We start from the raw sequence: 12,899 nt of genomic DNA, 5'->3' as shown, positions 1-12,899 counted from the left end.
TTGTCAGATGCCAAAGGCTGCTTGTGAGAAGACATGACTGTCTCTCACCTCAAATATCCAGCCACTCCTGTTTTTATTGTTCCTCTTGCTGTGCTATGGAAAAGGCTTCTTGAAGCTTGTCTGCGTTGTCTGTAACATCATGAATTCATTGTTTGAGGACACACTGAAGAATTTGCACTAATAATAGGGCATTACTGCCATAGGCTGGGCTTTAGGACCAAGGAATGCCAATGTTAGTGCTGCTCAGTACGTACCTTGCTGTGTTAAAGCTTCTCAATACAGTGATGCCATGCAGTGACGTGGAGTTTTCTTGTAGTATTGGGTTGCCTTGGTTTAAATGTCCTAGCTGTCAGTTTGTGATGTGGGCAATGCTATGAAATCATATTTTTTTTTTGGTTTTGTTCGTGTTTGCTTTTGAGTAGAGGTAAATGTAATGCTGCAAATGATCGCTTGCAATGAGGTCTCTGTCTTGTTCGTTACTGGGCAGTGCCCTTTTCATTACTCATTGTTGAACTTAAATGCAGTAGTAATAGATATATTCTTACAGTTTGTTTCAAGGCAGAAGGTATTTGCTGAATTACTTGCTTTCCAACACCATTTTTCCACACTTACAAAAATATGACCTTGTGGGTTAACATTTGCTATAGTATTCATCTTGATTCTTGTTTTAATGCTTGTCAAAATGTAGTATTTTGGTATATTTGCTCTCTCCTTCCTTCCTTCATTCCCTCTCTCTCGTGTGCATGCATGTGTACGTGCACACACAAGTGAAAACAAGGAAGCAGTAAGTGATAAGCAATCTGATTTCCTTGGGAAGAAAATTTGACCTGCAACAGTTAACAACTTGGGTTGTCCGAGATGAGATTGGAAGTCTGGTACAGAAATAGTTCAGGGATTTGGAGAATGTTAATGCATCGACACAGTTGGGCTGGATCTGTCGTGGCCAGTTGAAATGTCATTTAGTTATACCAGGTTTTACTTTCTCCACATCTGTGTGGAAAGCCTCTGAAGACTCAACAATGCTTATTTAAGTACTTCAGTGATTTTTGCATGTTAAAACGAGGACTGGCTCTTCCTTTTGCCTCCCCCTCCCAAGTGTGGCATGCTAAAATGGGAGAGAGCATTCTCACAGAAAGGCAGCAGGGGCTGGAAAAAATTGGTTTCCACGGTTCTTGCATTGGAATGGTGTAGTTCTCCAGTGCCGGCAAGCCTTTCAAAACTTTACCTGCTGGCTTTCCTTGGCATCCGTGTTGTAAGGAGAAATCTGTACTGTTATGCCTGAAAGCTTACACTTAACATTTTAAGTACCTTAATGATGATGCACTAATTAAATGTTGCACACACCGCGTAATCAATAGATGTTGTTGCAGCAGTGATATAAGGAAACAGTACGGTGATGTAGCAGTGATGTTCTCCATGAACGCCTCTGTGTTGGAATTGGCGTAAGGTCAAGGCTTCACCTAATGAAACAGAAAACATTTCTTGAATTGATCAGCTCCAAGATTCTGTAACATGTTTCTCTTTATCCCATCAGTGCTAAGCAATGATGTTGGAAGTGTCTTAAAAAGTAAATGTGCATGCCATCATTCTGTATGACAGTCCTCTGGTAAGAATATCCTATTTTCACATTATTGTAGGCTCCTGCTTCCTGCTAGCATCTGTCGTCACTAAACAGCATTTTACATCTCCAGTTCACTGCTGATGCATTTGCCCATCATGTCAACATTTGCGTAATATTATTTGGCTTTGGGAATTGGAGGAGGCTAGTTTCCACAGGCAGGAAGGGATTGCCTCTTTCAGAGCTTGATTTCAACTGCTATTCCTTGGTGCAGCCGGCAGCTTCCAAAACGATTGTGCCATGGCTTCTGGCAGGCAGGACTTGATTAAAAAATGAAAAAGCACAGGTTTGCATGAGATGTGAAAATGTCTTGTTGTCCAAGACTTCCAGGCAAATACCTTCACAATTTTGGGAGCACTGTCCACTACCTACGTGTCCTGCAAAATTGTGTTTTTTTAGTCTCCCTACATGTTAATTGCGGTCTTTGAGTGTTCAGCCCACCTACAAACAATTCCCTTAGTACTGCTTCACAAACTAAAATCTATCTGAAGAGAGAACTGCGAAGAGCTCTTGGTAACCAACAAGCTACAATAAAATACCAGTGTAATGTATATTCCCTATGAACATTTTACTGTATTATATATATATATATAAAAGGAAATTTCTTATTCTCAGTTCTGGCTCTCATTAGGCATCAGCTAAGTACGGATCCGCAACCTCCACATGTGCAACACAAGCCTTTCATTTCATCTATAGAAATAGTAGCTGGAGGGTTGGTTAGTTACCCTTTCAGAAACCTACATATTAAGATATTTTTGTTAGCATTTTGATAGTAAAAATCAGCATTTCTTTCCCCTTTAAATCAAAGTTTTGTCCAGTGATAATAAGTAATGTAGGTGAATGTGTCCGTCTCCTGTGTAGTTATTGGGTCTGTAGTCTGAGAACTGAACCAGCCCCACTCAGACCTTTCTGTGTACAAAGTAAAGGTGAATAAAGGTTCTTATTGTAGCAGGGATGGCAAGCAGGAAGAGTTGATTTTTTTATCTGAAAGTCAGTGCTTGACAAAGTGAGGGGCTGACCTGACGTCTCATAGTGGAGAGGTGGTTTGGCATCTTTTTTGGAATCAGGCTGACTCGTACCTTGTGCGGATGGCAGTTGTGTGTGGCTTGAGGGCTTGGCTGGTAGAGATGATGAGTGTTCATAGTGTACAGCTGAGATCCAAACTAAGGAACCCTTGTCTGGTGCTTTCGTGGCTCTTATTCACCATTCTCTAAGACATCAGAATGGGGTGTCGTGGTCGTTCTCTGCAAGGTGGACAGATGAATGGCTACATGCTGTATGGGAAGCATTACAAGGGTGTCAGGTATTGTAAGAGGTATGTTGGAATGTCCTTGTGACTGTTCATTGAGGTAGGAACTCTGTGAGTTAGGAACTATTGATTTAAAAGAAACACCAATATCAGCAAGTAACAGCACGTGGACCATATAAAACCAGGAAGCTTTATAAAGGTAGTGTGAATTTGGGGGGGAATTTATGTGGAGTCCCTGGGCCCCTCCTTTTTTCATGATGGCAGCAGTACCTGGTAACTATTTCTGGTCTTCTGGCACGTGGTGGGATCCTGCTCTGTGTGAATAGGCCCCCAGTGGAAGATGCTGTAAGCCTGAGGCTGAAGACATGCTTGTCTCTTTTTTTCCTCCCCAATGCACTTAACACATTTGAAAGCTAGATACTTGTGTAATTTTGATTCAAAAGGCGTGCTTAAGGGGGGTATCAACCACATTCTTCCTAAGCTTTGCCAAAAATTAGAACTTTTCTTGACTGATTCTCCCTGCCAAATGTTTCAACAGTGTTATCCCTGCATTATGGGCTGATGGAGGTCACAGAAAACAAATAGCTTGTGTAATTTCCAACTGAAGAAATAGTCTGTAGCAATGTTTTTCTTTTTAATAAATCCTGTTTTACGGTAAGAACAACCCATGAAAATTGTTGTGTGAGTGGGGTGTCTGCCCAGTGCCTGGACCACATTTTGTGAGCTTGAAACGTGAGAACAGTGCAAGAGATTCTTCAAAACTAGATGTGTGGATGCTTAATACCCAGCCAGAAGAAAACCCCTTGCTTCACCGTATCGGGTAAGATGAGAAAGGTGATCTGGCTGTTGAAGATGCCCCGATTTACCATATCCCCCAACTTTTTGCAATGCGAACATGTAATGGTACAAGTTTCACAAACTACCAAGTTTTACAAAAACAGGATCTTTCTGTTTTTCAAGGGGGAGTGGGGGGATTTAGAAGCCTGAAAACCTCTCATGTGAAGTCACCGTCAATTTTCTTCACTTACTGAGAAGGTATTAACGAAATGAGACAGTCCTTCTTGTGATGTATACTGCATGACACCACAGATTTTTAAAATGCAGTGGATTGCTGAGTAGTTTCCATTACACTGTCTGTCTTGATTTTGCTTTGGACTGTTGGACATGAAAATCTGTGTTAAATTAAAAAAAAAAAGTGAAAGTCATGTAATTCATTAATCTTCAAACATTTCATTTTTTCCCCGGATAATTTAGTAAGATCTTAGAACAGTTTTGTGATAGACAATTTCATAAAAATCCATTGGATTATATCTGCTAATCTTTTTGGTACTTGGAAAAGGAGTTAGATTCTCACAACACTTTCTTGTTTTATTGTGTAATTGCTTTCTAACTTGTAGCACCAAGGTAGGTATGTTGACAATATTTTGTAAAGAGTGAGCTCCTTTGACTGTTAACATAGCCTTGTGTGGGTAAACAAGCAAAAATCAATGGCCAGTAGAGAAACTAAAGAAGTTTCTTTGGGAATTTGGACTCTTAACTACGCTGTTTTTAAAATTTATTTTGTAAAGGAGGTGTTCAATCAAATCAGTTACTGTACCAACAGTTGAGCTTGGGTTTTGACCATACTGGCTCCCTTTCCTGCCTTTAATCTTTGCATTTTAGCACCTAGAATCATACTCACTAGACTGAAATTGTATAAGTAAAGGCTTCAAGGTGCTGAAATTTATGTGAATGCTTTCCTAATAGAAAACATTTGATGCTTTCCCTAGGAATTTGATTTTTATTAGGAAATCAGATTGCATCTTCTTGCTCTTTTACAAGGAAAGCAACAATTAGGTTGGCCAGATGGCAGTTTTTAGTAGTATAATTTACTGCTATCATGACAATGTAGTGCTGATTGAAACTTTTTTTATTGATGGAGATTTCAACATTGTACTAGATGCATCTCCAGCCAACAGCCAAAAATAGTAGTGTAGTAAGCCAAATGGAAATTTTAGATACCAGATATGTTTACCTGCCTTATAGGAGGAGGTTTAGGATTAAGTGATGAGTGTTTGTATGGTATGTGAAGATGTAGCTCTCTATATAAATGTCAAGAAAACTATTCCAGATATATAGTGAAAAGACGTTCACAATGTGTTCCATTTGTCTTATGACAATTCCTTCTTAAAGATCATTGTTAACAAACTAGTAAAATTTGTATTGCTTGACTTCAACTTTAACTTCAAAATGTTAGTTTAGAATGGATTTCTGCATTAAAAAAAATGTTTTTTAGAGGACCGAAGTGTCTTAGTATTTCTGGAAGTGTTAGTATTATGCTTTTATCCTTTGTAATGCTGTTGCATACTTCAAAAGACAGTTTTGGAAGTCATCTTGATGGTCTTGCCCAACTCTTCCAGGCTCTTCTTGAGGTTTGGGTGTTTGTTTAGAAACAGCACAAGTGTCCTTTACCTTGAGTTGCGTAGGGAGTTTTGTGGCCAGTAAGATTTATTTAGCTTTTCCAAAGGCTTATCTGAGCATTCACTTATGTTTTAATAAAATTTCACAATAGCTTGATTGGTTTGATTGCCTCCTTATTCGGTGGTTATGTGCTTAGAGTGGAGCCCCAAGCTTGCTGTCAGTGAGCACTGGGCGAGTGCCAGCACATGTGCAGGAAGTGGTGTGCTTCCACTTGCTGCTTTACGTTGTCCTGTCACGCACATCCCCACGTTCCCCATTCCCTTGTTTTACTCCTTTCCTCTGAAAACTCGTCCGTATCCTTCTTTATTCCCACAACTGGCAGCTGTCCCTTCCTGCCTTGCTTCCTCTGGTAGGAAGCGCGGCCTTGCACTGGGCCGCGTCTCGGAGCAGCCTCTGTCGAGCACCAAGTTAGTGGTTGGGGATCACCGCCTCTCCTGGTGTGGTCCCAAACTCCAGGACAGCCACCCTTGCATGTGCAGGTACTGCCAAGCCTCCCATCATCATGTTCCTGTTCTTGTTCCTGTTCACCTACAGATTAAGGTACCTCCTCTAGCTATCTATCATACGCTTTTTCTGCACAGCTCTCACTTGACATCACTCTGTGCTGTGGTCAAACTAAGGTTGAATTGTGGTCGGCTTTAAAAATGAATGAGCTTGCTGAGCCTGCACAATTAATAGTTAATTGAGTTTTCCCTCTTTTGTTCCTCTCCCCTTCTTTCTTGTAAAATGAAGGTCTTCAGGCTTAAAAAGTGTTGAGAAACTAGCAAATGATCATGTACTCAAGACAGCTGGGATTACTCTTCATACAGCAGCAGCATCAATGTCATAAATGGAGGTGATTGCTCCAGATTTGTTTCCGTTTATCCCATAGTCTCTATTAAAATAAAAGAAACCAAAACATTCATGCTTTTCCAAGGGCATGCATTTTTTTCACCAGAATTCCTAACTTATTAAAATGTAACAATTCCTTAAGAAAAAATTTAATTCACTTTGGACAAATTTATTCTGCCCTCCTTTCTTTAATCCCTGAATGTAGCAAATGAAGTGGAGTTGAATTAAGTCTTTTGACTCACTTTTGTTTTTGTGGTCTTGTGATTGACTATGACTCTTGGACTTTTGCCTACTTTCAGGTGATTTTTTTCCCATCCAGCTATTCACAGGCCCTGGTCTGCTTAGCTTCCAAGTCTAGAGGAGATCAGGTGCTTTCAGCCTGCTATAGCAAAAATGCATAAAATAGAGTACTGTTTTGTAACCGACTTGATATTTCAGAGGAGGAAATGAATATTATTGAGGAAGGCAATATTTACTTTTAATTTTTTTTCTCCCTGAATAGGTGAATTGTTGAGTTCCTAAGCTTGTGCATTTGTCTTGAGAGAAGGTGGGGGTTGGATATAGATAAAAATCTGCAAATACATGTACATGCATACATGTGTGTTGTAGTCCTAAGCTTAAGAAATACGTTTCAGTGGTATCTGCAGGCTTTTTCAGGTAAAATACTGCCATCGCTGGAATTAACTGTTTTCTTGGTTTCTAATTTCTCTTTGCCAACCCCTCCTATTTCTTTATTTTTTCACCAGAATAAGTTGGCTGTTGTGACACATTCGTATTTTCACAATCCGAGTTGTTATCGATGGAGGCAGTCCGTGTGATTCTTCGTTTTTTGGACAATTAATTGAGAGTGTATGTGTGGAGGGAAATGAATTAATCTGTTGTCTCCATAATTCTCTGCGCTTAATTAAATTAAATAAATCAGTTTTCCTTCTTTTCAAATGCATACGCTAGTTCCTTGAACTAGCATCTGCTAACTTGTTTTAGTCATTGAAGATACTGTCTGAAGCATACATGTGGTTTGGCAGAGCTTAATATGCATAGAAAAACCAGAATTTTTTGTGCTGCTAAAAAGTACCGTGGAGTGTATAGCACTTGTTTAGAATGCTCGCTACCACATGGTAGCACTTCAAAAGAGACAAATTATTGCCTGAAAAATACTAGCCATGTTAGAAGCGGTGCTACAAAAGGGATGTTTTGGCTGGTTTTCAATGTAGCTTGACCAGAATAACTAAAATCGGCCATGCCCATGTCATTGGTTGAATCCAGAGACGTGTTGGTGCAGAAGGCAGTTCCTCTGTCTTTGGAGAGACTTCAGTGTATCTGTCTTTTGACTTCTCGAGGTTCTGCGAGGAAGTAATATTCATTCTCAGGTAGTCCAGGCAGTCTTTGAGAAGGCCCTTGGGGGTGAAAGGTGTAGGAAAGGTCTCAAAATCGTTCCTGAAATCACTTGACGTGCCCCCGTGAAGACCCATGGAACTTCTGCTGCTTGAATTTGTAGTTGAAGCACCAATTTGCTGAATATGAGTCAAGACAGACGCCGAAGTGTGAAATCCAGCCCAGAGGTTATGCTAACAGTCGAGGTTTTTAGTTTCTTTGGTAAAACCAGGGGTGTTTCGTGGGCGCTGCAGAGAGCAGGACAAGCAGCGGCGTCAAACCAGTCCACAGCACATGGCACTGGTACGAAGTTCTCTTCTGGTTGCCACTCTTCAAACCAGACTTCCTAAGATGTAACAACTTGAAATACGTTTTGGAAGTTGAGGTCCTGTGCATCTAAAGTGCCATCAAATGTATTGATCAGGATTGCACATCTGGTATTTGCCAGCAGTCAGAAGATGGGCAGCTGGGAATGCATCTCACTGATAGTAATAATATCTCAGTTGATTTTTCCTCTTCGGAATTTAGGCTCGAATAGTAAAATTATTGACCAAAGATGTTTTAAGATATTTAAGGAATATGGCTGAGTTGTCCCCAGTGTTAAATGGGTCACCACATCAGTGCTCAGTTCTTGGCTGTGTCTCTGTTTATATAATAAATTTGTGTATGTTATTTTCTTATTGTTAATGTAGGGGATATACCTCTTCTATGTTAAATCCTAGGTAGTTCCTAATGTTGCCAGTATTTTTTGGAAAAGGAGAAAGTGTTGATGCTATTTTAATATTTTCTTTAATCCTGTACAACAGGTTTGTTAAAACTTAGTATAAATCAGGGAAAAAATACCCACCAAACTACTTCAATAGTCTCTTCTGTTTCTGTATTCAGTTAAGGGATTTTGTTAGTACAAATTCACACAAGTAGCAGTCTGATTCAAGCAAAGCACCCATTCTGTACGGTTTTGTGCTCTCTTTTCCAGCTGTAGATAAATTAGAATTATGCTTACTAGGTGCCTTGATTTTTTTTCTTCCCTTCTGCCTACCTGTTAAATTTGTTTGCAAACATGCAAAAAATACAATTTTAGAGGAAGAATACTTTTTTTTTTTTTTTTTTGCTATAAATAAAATAATAATAAAAAGAGCTCTGTTGAAAAAATCCACCCTTGCAGGTGCTCAGGAGATGGAGGCAGGGTCCTGCGTTATGGTATTCCTGTTCTCAATGTGGGAAGCAATGAGAAGTGCAAACGTGACTGATAGCTTGCCTCATCATAACGAAGCTTCTGAACAGATAATTTCCTTCAAACACAGGTTTCACTGTTTAAATGAAAACAGTCTTCTAGTCTGATTGACCCTTCCCCTGTCCTTTTCCTTGCTCATGTAAGTTCTGGGCGTTCTCAGTCTTGGTGGCACTTTTTGGTGGCTCCTCTGCAGCATAGCTCAGGAAGGAGGAGGGCACCCACATTTCCAAATCCTGTGAGTTGAACCAGAGGACTCCCTGGTGAAATGCATGACTTTCTCCAGTCCTAGCAGAGTGGGGACTGGATAGGAAAAAAGCTCTTGCCTAATCTGTGCTTAACTTGTAGGTAGAAAGATGATATTCTGTAGATTGGGCAAAAAAATTTAAAGAAAAGGCGGTAATGATAACAACAAAAGCAACTTGGGAGCTGTTACCCATTTGTGCAAGTTGGCAGCTTGTTGGAGCTATCTAGCAGCTAATACGTGTTACAAAATATATATGTTTGGTTAAAAGAGTTTTTCCATTTCTCTCTGGTGGGGACTGCATCATGTTTTAATTTCTGCAGTTGTTTTCCCAAGGCAGAGATGTTAGCTATTGATGCTTTATTGGTTCTTTGAGATTTTTTTCCGCTATTGCCTTCATTATCATCTAACTGCTAACAGTCTTCGGAGGAGGAATTGCTGACTTGAATCTGGATGCTTTTCAGCAAGTCCTTTTTCTTCTATGTGATATCTCTCAAACTTATGTTCAGTCACACGCTGCTGGTTATACTGCATTTAGTAAAGAAGCTTTCCTGGAAGTTAATTACAGGTTACCTCTCCTTTAAGAGTGTGATTATGCCTTATTCAGGTTTTTAAAGTTTTGCATGTTTTCTTAGGGTGTTCCTGGTCTTCAGCATCTCCTCAAGATCTCTTAAGGGAGAAATTATCTGAATGGGTTGACCGTATGATTTCACAGGAATCTGTATGTAAAATACCTTTTTTCCATCACCATGTGGCTACCTGTACTTAGTGTCCTCAATTATAGGAGAGTCTCCACTGCCAGGAGCAGTATAACTCAGCTATCTAAAAATCCACATTAAATTTAATCCACACTAAATTTAATTCTCAAACTTTTTCTCTCCCCCAACTGCTTTTGAAAATCCATATCTATTTTTTTTTTTCCTTTTCATGATTTCATCTAGCTGGAAAGCATTTAACCATAATTTCATGTCCTAGCAAGTAATTTCAAAAGCAAGTCTTACTCGCTTTCTACACAGATGAAACTTTAAGAAACATTATTTTTTTTTTTTTTAACCAAAGAAGCCTATTCCATCTGAATTTTCCACTTTTAATAAATGTATCATATGCTTTTTCTGTTCAAAATTGTGGTCCCTGCAGTAATCTTATAGTTCTGGGCAAAGTTTGTGTTTAATAAGTTCTAATTTTAAAAGGTAGACTTAACACCCCCACCCCTGATGTGCACACAAGAGAAAACAACAAAACTTTTAAATTTAAGGAAGGAGCTTCTCTGACAAGCTGAATCTTGGCTTTGCTTTTGTGAGAAAAGTGGGAAATGTCTTGAGATACTACTTAATGCAGCACAGGCTGCTGAGTAAGGAGGATTTTTGGAAGTGGCTAGTATTTCTGTAAGTTGTGTGATGAAAGGAGGATTAAAATTTATTTTATTTCAGTCTGGCAAGGGGGAAGGTTTTCATACTGACTTCAGAATAGCTGTTTTGATCAATTCAAGCCATTTACCTGTCTGTCCAGAGGTGTGTAGTGGCATCCTTACATCTGCCTTGGTTTGCTGACACCAAGAGGTGCAGGCCTTTTCCCTGCATGCAGCACGTGGGGTTTCAGACTGTAGCATGGATGGTTTTGCATGTTAGTTTGGGATGCTAGATTATCATTGGTGTCCTGGGTGAAACACAAATTGTAAGTCATGTATGTTGAGATTATGAAACAGAATGCAAGCACCAACATATGCTGATGGAAAAAGTCTGGAAGTGATCATGTAGATGTATGTAGATTTCTTTAAAAATACAATTAACAAGATATGGCGATGTAAAAGAGCTAGCAGGCTGCAGAATTTAGTTTGTGTTTTCTGTGATAGGTTGGAAAATGTTTGGCCATTCTTGAAAAATCTCTTTATATCTTTAAAGAATATAATTGTTTTTTTTCTCCTGGATATGATACGAAGTGGGGTCTGAACACTTAGCACGTTCTGTCCTCTAATTAAGTTGTTGCTCTCTTTTATAATGAATATCATATTTTCATCTGTGCAAGGAGAAGCCATGGGAAAAAAACAACAAAAATAAATGCACAGGGTCGAGTTGGTTTTATATTTGTGAATTTGCAGCTGCAGACAAAACTTCAGGATTCTGTAGTGTTGTATCTGATTTCCTAGGAGTTGGCTGTGAGCATGGGCACACAGAAATCTGCTCCCTTATCAGCGGGCACAGTGTCTAAAAGGTCTGATAAGTGATAAGGTGTGTGGATCTGCTTGTTAGGATCATGTTAAGCATTGCTTCATAGAATGCTCTTCCGTCAAGGCAATCTGTTTTCATGAGGCATGTGATAAAAACAAAATTTTATTCATTGGTAAAATAAAATATTACAGCTATTGGTGTAACAATCAACGAAATTTCTCTATTGTTTAAGATGTGTGTTTTATATACTCTGTATAAAAAGAAACAGTGTCAAAAAGTTGAGAATAAATGGAATCAAAACCCTCTGACAACTATAGCTGGTGCCCCAAACTACAATACTGAAAATGCAGTTTTCAATTATGGTGAAGACTCAAATGATTTCTCTCCTATTTCTTATATACATTAAATAATTTTCCTTTTCATTCTAAAAATCATCTAATCCCTGACAGCATTATAACTTAACTCATGATTTTTTTTTTTCTTACAAAATGGTAGATTGCTACTGCTTAATGAAACCCAGTATCTGAATTTCTTTTATGAATTAGCAAGGTAATAGACAGTGTAAATGACACGTAACAGTTTGTTGATCATGTTAACAATTAAGTACAGCTGAAAAAAGAACAAGTCTGCTTACTTAGGCTAGTCTTACTCTCTGAGGAAGCTCTGGACTCTCCTGCAGATAGTCCAGTAGTGAATAAACAAACCTCTATGCAGTTGCAACAATGAAAAAAAAAAAATACGTTTCAGTCATTTAATATTAAACTCTCTCTAGAAATAGTACGGGTTGTGTAAGTTTACTTTTCAAACGTACTTTGTATTTAATCTAGTTCAATACCAGATGGAAATGATGCGAAGCCTTCGCCACGTAAACATTGATCATCTTCACGTCGGCTGGTACCAGTCCACATACTATGGCTCTTTTGTCACCCGTGCCCTCCTGGACTCCCAGTTCAGTTACCAGCACGCAATTGAGGAGTCTGTAGTTCTCATTTACGGTTAGTATGAGGTTTCCTTTATTATTCTTTTCCCCTCTTAATATTATTACTACTATTTTTGTATTCTGTCTTTTGCCTGTAAGAGTAGCCTGGCAGGCCTTTTCAAGTAAATACCAACCCTGTGTCTACGGCAGCCTCAGCAGCAGCTAAGTCTAGACAGGGTTTCCTTCTTTCTGTTTATTTTTCTTGCTATCAGAGCCCTGATGTGTACGTTTTGGAATGCTGGAGTAGCTGCTTCATTTTTATTCCTTCATCTCCCCTCCCTCGTCGGAGGGGCTGGTGGAACTCGACCAGATGTCTAACAAACCCCGATTGCTAGCGTGTCTGGCTCTGTACGTGACTGACCAATCATGACACGAATTGCCAAGTTTTTTTATACCTCTGACAGAAGCATACAAAACCTGGACTGTTTCTTAGCACAAAGATTTTTTTCTTTTCTGCCTATTTAATGGTGTTTCCTCAAGCTCTCCAGACCAGATGTTCTGTGCTGTATCAGAACCGTAGGCAATTTAACAGCTTTATAGCCTTCCCCCTCCCCAAACACTCACAGTTTGCCATATCTGGCAGACTTGCATATAGTTTCCAGCTGAGAAGTAAATGTAACGTCCTGAGTATCTGTCAGAAAAAATACTAATGAATACGATCAATCTTATGAGCTGCCCCAAAATTGTTTCAGTATGTTAACAATTGGATTACAGTAAAGAACAAGTTGTTAAAGTATACTTATAT

General features: G+C 39.2%; 1 protein-coding gene across 1 annotated transcript in view; it reads left to right on the top strand.

Annotated features, from left to right (window-relative positions):
- The window catches only part of EIF3H (eukaryotic translation initiation factor 3 subunit H), an 83,178-nt gene that overhangs the window by 54,331 nt on the left and 15,948 nt on the right, over positions 1-12,899 (top strand). Inside the window, exon 3 of the mRNA XM_084281509.1 lies at positions 12,003-12,170. Coding sequence (XP_084137635.1) covers positions 12,003-12,170 — 168 coding nt within the window. The remainder of the gene's footprint in view (positions 1-12,002; positions 12,171-12,899) is intronic.

Source organism: Netta rufina, assembly GCF_964035555.1.
Source record: "Netta rufina genome assembly, chromosome: 2".
Taxonomy (NCBI): Eukaryota; Metazoa; Chordata; class Aves; order Anseriformes; family Anatidae; genus Netta; species Netta rufina.
This window is presented reverse-complemented; position numbering and strand designations above follow the sequence as displayed.